Source organism: Lacerta agilis, chromosome 12 (assembly GCF_009819535.1).
Source record: "Lacerta agilis isolate rLacAgi1 chromosome 12, rLacAgi1.pri, whole genome shotgun sequence".
Classification (NCBI taxonomy): Eukaryota; Metazoa; Chordata; class Lepidosauria; order Squamata; family Lacertidae; genus Lacerta; species Lacerta agilis.
Window position 1 is genome coordinate 48,005,701 of NC_046323.1, and position 15,276 is coordinate 48,020,976.

Sequence of the window (15,276 nt, forward strand, 5' to 3'; positions counted from 1 at the left end):
CATCTCTAAAAGACTTTAAAGAAAACTTTCATATGAAACTATTGTTGTTTAAGACTGTAATTCTTTACAGAATTGATAATACGTTTGGAATTACTTATGAGTAAACGCATGTTTTTTTGTTAAAACTTTGGCCAGAGTTCTTATTTGGATTCATTACAATTCTTCTGATTCAGCAGCATTGCTAGGAGCTCTTAGCACTCGGGAAACAGGAATATGTGCTTTTTTACTCTTACAATATCTTACTTTATTGGATGACCACTGGTTCCAGTATTATTAAAGAGGAAGAAAAAATTATCTCTACCTACTTTCCCCAACCATGTGTAATTTTATACCCCTCTATCATTTTTTATTTTATTTTATAAACTTTATACACTGCTTGATTGTAAATAAACACACACACACACACACACACACACACTCAAAGCAGTTTACAAAAAGGTAAAACAATAAAATAAAGAAAAATATACTAAAATGTATAAAAAGTGAAAATACTAAAGCCGTTTAAAATTCACCTCAACTTTGTTAGCATCTGAGTAGACTTCTCAAAACAAGAATGTTTTAAAGCTGGTGCCAAAAAAACTACAAAGCCCCAAATGTTGGAACATCCCAAAGGGGAGGTGCTGCAGCCGTTTGATCATTTTTGTATGACCTTAAACATAACACTTTACCCCAGACGAAACAAAATAAAAAATTCCTTCCAGTAGCACCTTAAAAACCAACTAAGTTTGTTCTTGGTATGAGCTTTTGTGTGCATGCACACTTCCTCTTTCCCCCAGAGTCATATTCAGTAGACAGTCATCAGGTGTAGAGAAGTGGAATTAGGCATATGCATGTAAGAATGAGGCTTTAATGTACCGGTACTATAAGTGGAGCACCAGTCCTCAGGATGTGGTGCAAAGTGACCTCGCATATATCTGATCCTGCAAACACAGGTTATGTTTGAAGGGTAATTTCACTAGCTTTATTCTGGTGTTGTTTGGGGGTTCATGATCTGTAGCTGTATCCATTTTAGGGACTATTACAGTTAAGGCTGCTGTGCCAATTTAAAAGTCTGAAGCTCTAAAATCTTGTGTATACTAAGTCTGTTTGTCATTTCTTAAATGACATTCCATTTTTTTATCTAGTGAGTTGTGTGAAAATATGCCAAGTCCTCATACAAGCCTTCTCTTGGGGGATGCCTACATGAATATTCAAGAGGTTAGTGTACTGTGATAAAATGCAAATTTTATACCTAAAAAAACTAAAATGCTACCCCAACTCCCAAATGAAATTGAAACTTAGACTATAGTCATGTGCATTTTTACTTGACAGTTACACCTGTTGAAGTCAGTAGGCCTGATTTGCAAGTTAACATGCATAGGATCAAGGTACTCATCACTGAAGAACACCAAACAAAAAACTCCAAAAATAACTATATTAATATTACAAAAATAACTGCAATTTTTCTGTCACTTATTATAGCCTGAGAAAGCTTTGGAAGTTTATGAAGCAGCTCAGAAGAAGAATCCTTTGGATGCAACAGTAGCAAGGAAAATTGGCAAAGCCTTTGTGTCCACCCATCAATATAACAAGGTTGAGAAATAGATGGTTCCTTTTGCTAAAAATTGTTCGGGTCCAAGCCAGGGAAGCAAACAGCCTGCTGTCTTCTCTTGATCTGTCTAACAAATAGAGTTTTTACAGGGGTCTGTATTCAGATGTGTATTTTGAGGCATGGCCTGGGATCAGTCTGCTTGGTTTCAGAGTTCCAAGGTGCCAAATAAGGAATTTATACATTGATTCAACTATGTATGTGTATCCCAGGAAACAAATGGGGATGTCTACTCAGTTTCAAAATAAAGGAAAAAATGGATCTAAGCTACACAAACAGAAAAATTTGGTATAGCTCTTACTGGGCTATGTCACATCAGGCTAGTGGTTGGTGGCTGTGTGTTTGAATGCTTTCCCATTTAAAATACTATCAGGGAGATGTACCGTATTTGTCGCTCCATAGGACGCACCGGACCATAGGGCGCACCTCATTTTTAGAGGAGGAAACAAGAAAAAAAATTATTTTTCTGGTTTTCTTCCTCTAAAAGCCCTGGTTTTGTTGTTGTTGTTTTTTTGAGGATCAGCTAAAAGTTTTGCAGCTGTTTTTGCAAAGGCAAAAGGCCTTTTTTTTAAGGATCAGCTAAAGGTTTTGCAGCTTTTTTGCCAAGGGGAAAGCCCTGGGTTTTTTTTTTAGGATCAGCTAAAGGTTTTGCAGCTGTTTTTGCAAAGGCAAAAGGCCTTTTTTTAAGGATCAGCTAAAGGTTTTGCAGCTTTTTTTGCAAAGGGAAAAGCCCTGGGTTTTTTTTTAGGATCAGATAAAGGTTTTGCAGCTTTTTTTGCAAAGGGGGGAAAGCAAAGCTCCTTTTGCAAAGGGGGAAAAGCAAAGAGGAAAAGCCCCATTTTTATGGGGTTTAACTCACATTTCTGAAAAAATCTTAAGGAAAGGGAGCCATTTCTACTGTTTGTAGACAGATAATCTAATCAGCCAGTCACATGTCCTGGGGAAACAAACAACCTCCCTCTGCAGCACATTCAACAAAGGAGGGCGGGGCTAAAAGGGAGCCGGGACTCTTATCTCTCTCCCGATCTCTTGCTGATCAGCTGCTGAGCGGGGTCCTTTCAACACTCCCTTTTCTCTTTGTAAAATAAAAAGCACAATCTGCTTTTGGCCCCTGGGCAATTCAGCTCCAGGGACCACCATTCGCTCCATAAGACGCACAGGTATTTCCCCTTACTTTTCAGGAGGAAAAAAGTGCGTCTTATGGAGCGAAAAATACGGTATTTTAGCCTAGCCCTCTCCTTGGTACTATTTTTCCCCCATGCAGGAAGTTTTTCTTACATTGGAGAGCATTAAATCTGCAGCAGAATGGTACAAACCAGTATGAGCAGCACTTTTCCTGGTTGTATAGCACAGCTCTAAGACTTGCAAATAACACAAAATATGTGTTTCATTTGTAACTCATAGTTGAAGTTAATCTGTTCACATGTACTGATTTATTTCAGGCTGTCAATTACTACGAAGTTGCTCTAAAGATGAGTGAGCAGGACTTCTTGTGCCATGATCTTGCCGATCTCCTGTTGAAGCTCAAAAAATTTGGCAAAGCAGAGAAAGTTCTAAACCAAGCACTAGATCATGACTCTGGTAACATTTCTCTCTTCATGGAATCTTATCTTGACTTAAAGCATAAACATACCGGTATTTTCTGCATGCCTAGACATTTGTAGAGGAACAGCCTCAGCGAAATGACACCCTAGTGCTGTCACATTGAAAGATCCTGGTTGGCCACTTGTTTATGACCAGATATTAAACAATCCTACTGTTTGCAGAGCAGTGTGTTGACACTTGTTCCACAAGGGATGAATAATAATTCATGCCACTGTGTGTGGTATTACTCCTTTTTGGGTATGCCCGACACCAGTCAAATGCTAACGATGCAAGTATCCTCTAGAGAGAACACACCATTTGAATGGCAATGCCCATCAACTGTGGGGGCAGCCCCCTCAAATATTTTATTGGGGGGCAAAGACCCTTCACCCCCTAGGAGTTGGCTCCTATGTTCCAAGGCAATATCAGTTCAGCTTCCTAAGGTCTCACCAGTTCTTTCAGCACATCTGTACAAAATTCTTGTCTGGCCCTTAAACCATAACAATTCCAGTAAAATGTTTTTCTTTCTAACCAGGAGTATTGTTGGTCATTAAACTTTTGCACTGTGGAAAATCATAGCCAGTGTTTTACTGATGGTCTAAACACCATACCAGTATAAAATAATGATTGCTTTGTTTAATTTTGCAGTTGACGATTTGCCATCAATGAAGAAGGATGTTAGGAACCTTATGTTACTAGCAAAGATTTGTGAGACAACTAAAAGAGGAGAAGTTGTTCTGGATACTCTGAACACGGTAGAAAACCAATGTTGTATAAGCCTCATGTACTCCTGGGGATGATTCTAAAGTGGTTACTGAAATAAATATAAATAATAAATAGACTTGGGTTTTTAACCCAATATTGAAGTAAGTGGTAACTTTTTACACTAATTAACTAATTGTAATACTGCTTAAGACTGTGTAACTTATAGTATACTTCAGATACAGAAGTAGACCAACTGGAAGGAAGTACATAGTACAAAGCATTAAATAGAAGGCTTATTCAGCAGTCCTCATTCTTGTATACAATATCTTATAAAGATGCTAGGATGGGTACACCCCTCAATGCCTTCACTTGGTATATTTTTTCATTTTTAAGGCATATGACACCCAGCAAAGGATACTGAAGCGTGTCCGTGTAGAGCAGCCTGAATTGATTCCTTCCCAGAAACAGGTGTTGTCAATGATCTGTGTACAGTTTGCCAAGTTCTACCAAGCAGAGAAGGAATATGAAAAAGCTTTGAAGTACTACACGGAAGCTCTATCCTGCGTACCAACTGATAGTAAGGTAAACATGATCTTCAGTCTCCAACTGAAAGGAATGCAAAGGAATGTCTGTACTAAGGTTGAGTAAAACATTGCGTACCTAGCCTTTCTGGTTGTTGGGATTATTGCAATAAACAAATGCTTTTTTCATTTCATTCTGCATGCTCCAGATCATTTAACACGGCTTATCTATGCCTCAACTTTCAAAGAGACTAGGATTCATCTTGTTATTTGTTAAATGTATTGGTTGCTTTTTCTTGCCAAAGGCAACTCAAAGCAATTTACAACCAAGTCCTATTGTGTGTATTCAAAACATGTTAGTGGATCAAACAGGGAAAATTGGATTACATAGGACTGAAGGTGCAAATTCTAAACAGTGAGGCCTAAGCCTTCAGACCCAAGTCCAGGACCCTGCAGTCTGGTCCAGTCCTTCCAGTAACCACCCAGAGAGTGTCAGATGTTGGGGGCATTGGCAAATGGGCTGATACTGGCATGCTGAGGCCCACTGACACTGATCACCAGTTATCTGCCCTTAATTTTTTTATTTAAAAAACCCATTTCATAGACAGGGAGTGAGTTCTATGGAATGAGGACTACAAACATCTGCCACAATTATCAGTACTAAAATGATCATTACCAAAGATCAATTGCTGCTTAAAATACTTTTCCATTTTATTTTCAGATAATGTTGGAATTAGCTCAGCTGTATTTGATGCAAGAAGATACAGAGCAGTGTGAGCATTACTGTAATCTCCTGCTTCAAGATGATGAGAGCAATGAAATTGGAACAATGGTAACACTGTTATTCTGCCTTCCACTAAACTTAACCTTTGGTGGTGTACTGTATATCTTTATTGAGCCACCAGGTAGGAGGGGTTTTGAAAAGCTTCTGAAGTAAAGCCCAACTGTTTCTACACACCTATGCAGCTGTGTGGAAGGAATAAAAAGATCCACATCGGTCTTAAACTGCACAATTTTGACTAACATATTAGTGACACAGAGCATGCTCAAACATAGTAATGTCTTTCAAATACCAAACAGTGCTTCTCCTTCCTGGATACTGAACCTCATGCATCTATTACAGGTGCTTTAAAGAGCAGGAGGAGTTATTTTATGTCAGAGTTTGCTTTGGGAAAAGGCCTTTAACAGTGCAGGGAACCACTAAAGAAAATCACTGCCTAAAGAGATATTTAATTTGATTTTGTATTGTCCCTCATGTATGAAAATGGTGGGTCAGAGAAGACCTATTGGTGGGTTGCCATTCAGCAGCTAAGGATGGGGATTGCAGATGGAGTTACAGAAATACACTTTCAGATCATAAGGGCGATGAGCGGGGAGGAAGAAATCAATGCATACAGATAAGCATAAATAATCATGGTCAAGTCTGTCACACATATGCTTAGGGCCTTTGTAAACACGATGAACTACTTACTTTGATAGTGCATGTGTTGGAAGAAAAATACAAACCACATAGAATCATAGACTTGTAGGGACCCTGTGTATCATCTAGTCCAACCAAATATGCAGATCCGCTCCACCTCCTCGTGGGGAGGAGTTGCGGTGGACCGCAGAGCCGCTCTCCACACTTCCTGTGGGCGGGGGACTTTGTCCCTCGCTGCTCGGAGGAGTCCCCGGCCGCGTCAGCAGGCAACCGGCCAATCAGCCGGCTGGGGGCGTGGCCGGGGGCTCCCTTTCAAAAGGAGAGGCGCGAGCCGAGAGACCTCCGTTAAAGGAATCCGGGGGTGTGGGATCTTGTCCGAAGCCCGGGGCGGGGCTAGGGCCATGCCACGACCCCATTGGAACCCAAGGGGAACTCGAGTTGGTCTGAATCGACGGGGCTCCCCTTATCAGTGGTTTACCCTTACTGGACTTCCTGCTCTGCGGGCAGGAGTCAGATATAGTCAGGTCCACTCAATGCCTAAGCCAATACCGCTCACATGCTGTAACCAATAAAGTTGTGGCCAAATTTTTACCCAATCACATTAACCTTATATTCTGTGTCCTGGTGTTTTTATTTCATTCCCGGGAGGGCGGCTTTGGGGTCTCGACACGCAAATCCGCTCCACCTCCTCGTGGGGAGGAGTTGCGGTGGACCGCAGAGCCGCTCTCCACACTTCCTGTGGGCGGGGGACTTTGTCCCTCGCTGCTCGGAGGAGTCCCCGGCCGCGTCAGCAGGCAACCGGCCAATCAGCCGGCTGGGGGCGTGGCCGGGGGCTCCCTTTCAAAAGGAGAGGCGCGAGCCGAGAGACCTCCTTTCGGCTCGCTTCCTCGGATCTCCCACCCTCCCTCCCTTCCCTGTAGGCAGGTTTCACCCTATGGCCTTGCTTTGGACTTCGGTTGGTCGCCTGCCCTTGTCGGGGGCCTGGTAGGAATTTTTCCACTTGGCAGATTGGCTGGGCCATTTGGTTTTCGCCTACCACTTAGCAATCGTCACAACTTTGTAAGGTGGCGGTTAGGCATTGAGTGACCTAATGTTGGGGGAGGGGAGGCCGGGCCATCGCCTGCCCCTCCAAGCTTAAGGGTAGTCCGTTAAAGGAATCCGGGGGTGTGGGATCTTGTCCGAAGCCCGGGGCGGGGCTAGGGCCATGCCACGACCCCATTGGAACCCAAGGGGAACTCGAGTTGGTCTGAATCGACGGGGCTCCCCTTATCAGTGGTTTACCCTTACTGGACTTCCTGCTCTGCGGGCAGGAGTCAGATATAGTCAGGTCCACTCAATGCCTAAGCCAATACCGCTCACATGCTGTAACCAATAAAGTTGTGGCCAAATTTTTACCCAATCACATTAACCTTATATTCTGTGTCCTGGTGTTTTTATTTCATTCCCGGGAGGGCGGCTTTGGGGTCTCGACACGCAACTGCCTCATGGGGACAAAACCTGCAACCTTGGCATTTTGAGCACTGCTCTAACCAACTGAGTTATTTCATGTTTTGTGACAACATTCATATTTTCCTGGGTATGTTGTGCATGCATACTATAAGCAGTGAAATATGTATATAAGCAGTGGAACGTGTCACACATGAATGTGTATTGATTTCACTTGTTTTGCAGTTGAGAAGTGCTGTCCATGTAAGAAATTGATCACATTTGAATCATCCCTCAATCCCTTGAATCACCCTGATACTAGCGCAGGGCTAAGATTAAGTGTCCTCATTGTTCCATCTCCATCTTGGAAGGCTGGATTTTCATAAACATATTTATGACTTGTGAAAAGTCATAAATCTGGCTCTTTCTGAAGCATTGATACCATTTGGTCTGAGTGTGAAATAGCTGTTCTTTTTCTAGATGATGGCCAACCTTATGTTCAGAAAAGAGGCATACGAAGAAGCTATAAATCTGTACCGGAAAGTTCTGGAGAAATCTCCAGGTATTTTGTAGCATTTATATACTGGGGGTTTTTTTGGGGGGGAGGCATAAAAAGGGCCTCTAAAGCATCTCATGAGATAAATACAGTAAAACCAGGAGCATTTTGATGAGAGAGTATGTGTGCGTCTGTGTGTCTGGATGGGTGCATGACAAAATGCAGATTTGTTTGTTTCTTCATTTCTCAACAGAAGAGTGTTGCTTGCTTCTTTCAGACTCTTATAGGTGAACAAATTATCTATGAAATTAGTTGGAAATATATATTTTTAAAATTGTGTGCTTTTTAGATAACTTCTTAGTCATGGAGAATTTGATTGATTTACTGAGAAGAAGTGGTAAACTTGATGAAGCAACACACTTTTTTGAACTGGCCAAGAGAAAATCACCTCGAACAGCTTTGGATCCCGGTTATAACTACTGCATGGGACTTTATTGCTGGTAAATCATAGAAACCAGTACTAATGAGATTCACAGACCAAGGGCCCAACCAGAAATGATGAGGGTGATCCATGATAAAGATCTGTCGCTGCTTAGAAGCTACTGGAGAGAAGGGAATTTGGAACATAACCATAGCACTGTGGGAGACAATTTAGTGGCTCTTTCCTCTTGTGCTGTTCTGCACTGCAAGTACTCTCCATTTCCAAGTTGCTATTTGTACTCTTTCTGTTAGTGAAAACATAGGTTGCTTCCACACATGGGCTTAAGAATGCAAATGAGTCATGATTTTGCAAATGGGTAGTTGGCAACAAGTTTGGTTAAATAAAAAACTTAATGGATAAATCTGGATTAAATTGGAAGAATGGCCAGTGTTTAGAGGCCCAACGGCTGTCTTGTGGAAGCTATGAAAAAATTGCATGCTTAAGGATTGCCAAACCCTCAAACCAGTCTAGAAATATCCTTACCTGTGAGCTGGGAGGGGTGGTTTGAATCAGAAAAATAGTACAGGTAGAAAGGTGTTTTGTTTTCTAAAAAGTTGTGCTGTGGTTCCAGTTCCAGGTCCTTACAACTGCTATGTTTTTGTTAATGTTTCTATTGTGAAAGTTCCTAACCATGAATCTCTTATGCCTCATCTGATACGGTCCTTAAATCCTGTGCAATAGCTCTGCACAAATAAACCGAGGAGACTCATTGTACAGTCTCCTTAATAAACATATCCTTTTTGTTTTTTCAAACTAGTGAGCTACTTTGTTTCCCCACTTGTTCTAGGAAGTATGCTTGAGAATTTGACCGCTCTTACTGTACTTTTACAAACTTTTCAATTGCACACACTGGATTTGTTGTGCCTAGAATTTCCTTTGGCTTAAATAAAGTCTATCTCCTTTTTTTCTCATGGTCCCGCAATAGGAAATTTCCTGCCTCTTCTGGCCAGTTCAACACAGAATTAAGTGCATCTGAGTCCTATGACTGCTTGCAGCTTAAGCACACTTTACTCTTTATTGAATTGAGGCCATCACAGCTCTTAGATTGGATTTGGCAGGGAAGAAGAATATGTGGATATATGCTTGTTAACAAGACTGATATTTCAAGGGTCTCACATTTCACCTAGGTCTTCAATACTTTCTCCCCACAAACAGGCACATGATGCAGCCCAATCAGGCACTGAAGTTCTTCAACAAAGCACGTAAGGATAGTGACTGGGGCCAGAAAGCCCTTGGCCATATGATTCAGATATGCCTAAATCCTGATAATGACATAATAGGCAGAGAGACTTTAGGAAACCAGAATACCATGGATACTAGGTAAGGGAAAGTCCTGTAACAGAATATAAAAATCCCATTCTTAAAGTCAACTTGAAGTACAGGCATCCCCTTGTTTACACAGGGATTCCATTCTGGACCGCTGTGCACTTAAGTAAAATCACGTAAAGTAGGGAGCACCCTCTAAACACCCTTTAAAAGCCCTGTCATTCCCTCTTCAATCCATACCAAAAATACTGTATTCAAAAATATCCAAAACTAGAATTGAAACGGGGGCCCAGCGGCGGAGCCTATGTCCAAGCTGCCCAGGGTGGAAAGGGAACGGAGGGTGCTCCCAAGGGGGGCAAGGGAACGGAGGGTGCCCTTCCACACCCCACAGTTCAGGGTAGGAGAGGGGTGGAGAAGCTGCTGCTTACTCACCTGCTCTCCGCAGCCGGGTCAGAAGAGCTGCTGCTGCTGCTGGGCATGAGGTGTGCTGCCCACTTGTCTGCCATTTTGTCACCCCCCTCAGTCATGACACTCGGGGTGGACCGCTTCCACCGCACCCCCTTCCTACGTCTCTGCTGGGGTCAGCTGGAGGTTGTGCGGGAAAGTGGCTGTTGCTGTTGCACAACCTGCAACTAACTGTTAGGTGGGGATGCTGAGCAGCTTAAACAAAGCCCGTTGCACCTCCAGCCTCTTTAGGGCTTCCTCCACCTTCCAAGTGTCCCTTTTTTGCATGCATTTCATTTGTAGATGAACAGATGTAACAGAATACTGGGAGAGGGAGGAAGCAACTTGTATGTAGCCTTCTGCTGAACTCATAGCAGTTCCCTGGATTAGGATATAGGTGTATGTAAATGCTTTAATCTAAATCAGATAATGGTCACACTATTCTTATAAAGAGAAGGTCTTTGGTAGCCTAGGAAACAGAAACTGTTTTCTTCTTGCTAGTAATCTGAAGGAAAAGAAAGAATCTGAACAACATGGCATACGTACAGCCGAGAAGCTTCTCAAGGAGTTTTATCCTCACTCACAAGAAGGGCAGAATCAAGTAGAGATGTTACAGAGCTACTGCTTAATGGCCACGAGAGAGACACATAATGTGGAGAAGGCCCTGAAAGTATTTACCGAAATGTGCCAAAATGAGGTAAAGGCAGTTTCTTCCATGAGTGGTAAGCAGCTTGGAGAGGACATTTATATTCATGGTAGTAGCTGCTGGCTACCAGTAAAAAAAAAAAAAAGCACTGGGTATTCTTTGGATGTTTGACACCAGAATTGTAGTATATTGCTATCTCAAAGATGAGACTCCTTAGGGATTATGGGAGTTAGACTACAATTCCCATAATCCCTAAGGGCCTCAGGTTGGGGAAGGCTGCTGTAAAATGACAAGCTACACCATGCAGTTTCTTTTGCGTGAGGCAGCAACTTTGTATTTCCCCCCCGAACATACGGTATATTTTCTGACCACCACCACTTTATGCCCATTTACATAATGCACCGAAATCTTCAGTTTATTCAGACGGGATGCATAATCTGTTGCTACCCATAGTCTGGTAGGCTCCTCGCTGTTAGAAGGCCAAGACACTGGTGTTCTCTTACTTCATAGAGTTCATATGCAAAATGATCTGTAATTATAAAAGAAAAGTGATGACAGTTAGCTCGAATTGTTCATTTTAAAAACAAAACTTGTCATTTTATATATCTAAATCAGAGGGACAGCGTTTCAGCCGTTTTAGCAGTGTCTCAGGCATACATGCTTCTTAAGCAGCCACTCAAAGCCAGGAACCAGCTCAAGCGCTTGATGAAAGCAAAATGGAGTTTGACAGAAGCTGAAGACTTAGAGAAGTGCTGGATTTTGTTGGCAGACAGCTACACTGCATGTGGGAAGTTTGACTGTGCAATTGAGCTAGTGAAGCGCTGCTTGAGGCACAATAAGGTAAGAGGCTGGGAGTCTATTATAGTGGCAGAAGCGCTTCCCACTGGATTGTGCTCTTAGAGGGGGAAAAATGCTTAAAGAAAATACTAACAGCCCAGGAGTGATTTATTTTTGCACTGTATTTTTTCCCCCCTTTTAAGTCGTGCTCTAAAGCTTATGAATGCTTGGGATATATCGCAGAAAAGGAAAAGGCCTACAAAGATGCTGCAACCAATTATGAATTAGCTTGGAAACATAGTCACCAAGCAAATCCTACTGTTGGTATGTAAAAAAAGTTATTGCTTTGGTTCTATATCTCTGTATGCTGAGGTAATTAGGATTGAATTTATAAAGTTCCCTTTGCAGAGAGTGCTTGGAGTTAGGATAGCCAGATGCAAAGGAGGACGGGGTTCCTGCACCTGAAATAGTATGTAGAAAGGGGGAATTCAGCAAGCGTAGCTACTGGTAAATGTGTGCAGACAGAACAGAGCTATAGTGAGCCTTGGACTTGCACCTTCGCCAGTATGGTGTAGTGGTTAAGAGCGGTAGACTCGTAATCTGGGGAACCGGGTTCGCGTCTCCGCTCCTCCACATGCAGCTGCTGGGTGACCTTGGGCTAGTCACACTTCTCTGAAGTCTCTCAGCCCCACTCACCTCACAGAGTGTTTGTTGTGGGGGAGGGAGGGAAAGGAGAATGTTAGCCGCTTTGAGACTCCTTCGGGTAGTGAAAAGCGGGATATCAAATCCAAACTCTTCTTCTTTTTCTTCTTCTACACTGCTGCACAGTCAGGAAGAGGACTAGGTTTTCCTCAGTCTCAGCTGGTGTTTTCTACATCCTGAATCCTGGTTGATCGCAGTTTATTGTTGATCAGCTAGTGTCTGTCAATGAGGCCACTGCACAGGATTGTTCTGGAAGGGGGCATGTCTTCCCACCTATCCCCTTTGACTGGGGATGATGTCCTCAGTGTGTGTGTGTGTGTGTGTGTGTGTTTTGGAGCAGTTTTGGAGAAAGGAAGACTAAGAAGAGAGAGCTTGAGCTCTGCAAGCATCTTAGGATGCAAGCTATTCCCCTAGAAATCTAAGATGAGAACTGTGGATTTTGGGACACCCCTCAGATTGTTAAAGGTATGTCTCCTTTTATGCTCAGACTGCATATTTGTAAATAAACACAAACGCTACAACTGTCACCAGCCTCCTGTAGCCTATTTCCAAAAGAAACCCATCTCTTGTGAGTGCTGCACTCCTGCAACTTCTCACTGCATGGAGAACCGGGGTGTGTGCACCAATATTATTTGGTTGTAATTATTTTGAAAGTATATATATCTGTGTGTTGTGTGACCAAGAGCCCCATGCATGCTTCCACTATATAGAAGAAGGTCCTGTATGACATGGCTGTCCCAATTACTTCAAGAGTGCTATGCTTCCATTGAAGTAAATAGGACAGCCCTTGTGGGTTGTGGGAGCTCTTGGTACACATTGGAGGCCTTTGTGCAGAAAATTGTTAACATTGTGATGCTTGAGTTTTAACACTGCCAACAGTGAAATTGCTCTCAACCAGTTGTGGAAAATTGAGTCTAGCAGAAATAGAAGTACAGGTGCAAAATATTAGAACAGTAATATTATTTCTTATACCAGTTACCACCATACATATTGAACAGTGCATTTTATAACTCTCCAGTTTAATAAAATATCATTTTGATCTAGTTTCTGCTTGTTTAATTTGCCAGGTTTATGATTCTTACAGTGCAATCCCGTGTATATCTAGGTAGAAGTAAAGCCCAGCTCCCAACTGTGTATAGGATTGCAACATTAACTAGTAATTGTATAGTTTTCTAATGTTATGCATGACAAGTATCTTCAGATTATTTTTTAAAAGCACTGAAAACATTACCTGCCCTTCCCACAAAATTATTTCACTGCATCCATCATTTACTATTTTGTTTTTAGTTAGCAATTGATATTAAGCAGAACACTAACCTTTTCCTCTCTTGCTGTAGGATTTAAACTTGCTTTCAACTATCTAAAAGATAAGAGATACGTGGAAGCAATAGATGTGTGCCATGATGTAAGTTCTCCAAACATAAATCTGTAAACAGTGTTTGCTATAGACCAGCATTTTCAGTTTTTACTCTCAGGGCACCCTATTGCCCTTGCTTTTGCAGTCATGCAACCCACTGATTTTGCTCTGGAACCTCTGCCCACCACAAAACTGAGGAGGGTATGTCCAACACTTTCTTGCAGTTTCACATAGCTGCGGAAAACTTGAGTTTCAATGAAGCTAGTCTGCCTTCCCTGATCTTTTTGAGAAAAACTGCAAGCTTCTGTGTTCCTAGGAACATAAGGCTGGATCTAGTAAGTTGTACTTAGTTGTCATTGATATCAGTGAGACTTAAGTCAGGACTAACTTGCTCCGTTGATTTCATGGAGATTAGCCTGGATCAGATGCAGAGTTTGATAGCTGCCAAACCGTGGTTGATTAATATTAAGAGAGTTTTAAAAATGTATTAATATATTTATTTACAACATTTTCTTGTTTATTAAAGGTTCTGAAGGCATGCCCAGAATATCCAAAAATTAGAGAAGAAATTTTGGAAAAGGCTCAAACAGCAATTAAACCTTAGAGTGTTGATTACATCACTCCTGCGCTATCTGAAACTCTGTCAGTGGAGTTTGAACATAACACCATAATTTTCAATAAAGTTGTCTTGTCCAGTTTAAAGCAGCTTAATTGGTAGTATTACAAGCTGCAGGAGCCCTTTGCCAAAGTAGCTTACTGGGAAGGAAATTGGCTTTAGCTACAATTGCTAAATAAGCCTGTCCAGTTAGGATTCAAACCGTGACTTTTGTTTGAATGAGCTGGCTGATGCTCCATACACACCTTACATTTAAAACACATGACTTCCCTGAAGAATCCTAGGAACAGGTGCCAAGGTTGCTAACATGGTGCAGTGTGAAGAAAGCTAAACCATTTTTTTTGGGGGGGGGTTATAAAGTTGCTTCCCTTGCCCTGAATTTGAATGGATATCCTTCCAATTTAAATCTCCTTTCACCAGACCACTTTTCCATTTATGAATAGTGTTGAAACTGGGAGCTATGAAAAAGAAGGGGGGAAATGAATGTGTTTTTAGTTCCAACTGCTGTTAGCTTCAGAAAGTTAAGCTTTCTGATTAAAATTGGTGGGATGTAAAAATGCTTAACCTGGTCTAGATTATTCCTAGAGTATACCAAGAACAACCTTACCGGTAGTTGGTCTCTAAGGTGCTACTGGAAGGAATTTTTTTTATTTTTTATTTTGTTTTGACTAGAGTATCCAAGAATTGACTTGACATTATAACCATCACTGCCAAAGAGGACAAATGCTTTGGCATTAGATCCTGGCTTTCAAACTTGTCATGACTGATATCAAGTGTGGCCATTCAACTTCATTTTCAGCATGAGCAATCCTCTCATCATCTGTTAAAAAGGAAATCAGTTGGCAGCTTTAGGGGCCCAAAGCTGCAAGAGGTTGTTGTTTGTACATAAAAGGGGATTACAGATCCCCAAACCCTGAGGCAAGGCCATTGGAATCCTACAGTGGGAGGCTCTTAGCCCTTAAATTAAGCTCCGCTTTCTTGCTGTTTTTCTTTCTGTCTTTAAGAATTGAGCACTGGTGCCATTTGGAAAGCAGAAAAATTCACTTGTCCAAGCATACCAAAGGCCCTTCTGCATAGTTACACTACAACAACTGATGTTTGTCAGGAAGAATACAGGAGGCTGTGGCCAATCCCATCTCTTCAATGAACATACCTGTAAGATACATGCATTTTCAGACACCTGTTAATCACATTCACACTTTTAGGCGGACAGTTACAAAATCTTAAGGGAATGGCCTTACCAACAAA

At 41.8% G+C, this 15,276-nt stretch overlaps 1 protein-coding gene and 1 long non-coding RNA gene across 4 annotated transcripts in view; one reads left to right on the top strand and one right to left on the bottom strand.

The window, feature by feature from the left end:
• TTC21A (tetratricopeptide repeat domain 21A) overlaps positions 1–14,114 on the top strand; it is a 31,599-nt gene extending 17,485 nt beyond the window's left edge. For all 3 annotated transcript variants that reach the window (XM_033165230.1, XM_033165228.1, XM_033165229.1), the window contains 14 exons: positions 1,125–1,197; positions 1,462–1,572; positions 3,031–3,169; positions 3,821–3,927; positions 4,271–4,459; positions 5,120–5,230; positions 7,724–7,805; positions 8,089–8,239; positions 9,376–9,540; positions 10,432–10,627; positions 11,192–11,416; positions 11,557–11,677; positions 13,393–13,460; positions 13,939–14,114. In XM_033165230.1, coding sequence (XP_033021121.1) covers positions 1,125–1,197; positions 1,462–1,572; positions 3,031–3,169; positions 3,821–3,927; positions 4,271–4,459; positions 5,120–5,230; positions 7,724–7,805; positions 8,089–8,239; positions 9,376–9,540; positions 10,432–10,627; positions 11,192–11,416; positions 11,557–11,677; positions 13,393–13,460; positions 13,939–14,016 — 1,816 coding nt within the window. In that variant the 3' untranslated portion in view covers positions 14,017–14,114. The remainder of the gene's footprint in view (positions 1–1,124; positions 1,198–1,461; positions 1,573–3,030; positions 3,170–3,820; positions 3,928–4,270; positions 4,460–5,119; positions 5,231–7,723; positions 7,806–8,088; positions 8,240–9,375; positions 9,541–10,431; positions 10,628–11,191; positions 11,417–11,556; positions 11,678–13,392; positions 13,461–13,938) is intronic.
• On the bottom strand, positions 10,955–13,449 carry LOC117055603. The gene is made up of 2 exons (XR_004427656.1): positions 13,373–13,449; positions 10,955–11,105 (listed from the first exon to the last, which is right to left on the bottom strand). It is a non-coding gene; the product is annotated as an uncharacterized LOC117055603 (long non-coding RNA).
• Positions 14,115–15,276: the final 1,162 nt, after the last annotated feature.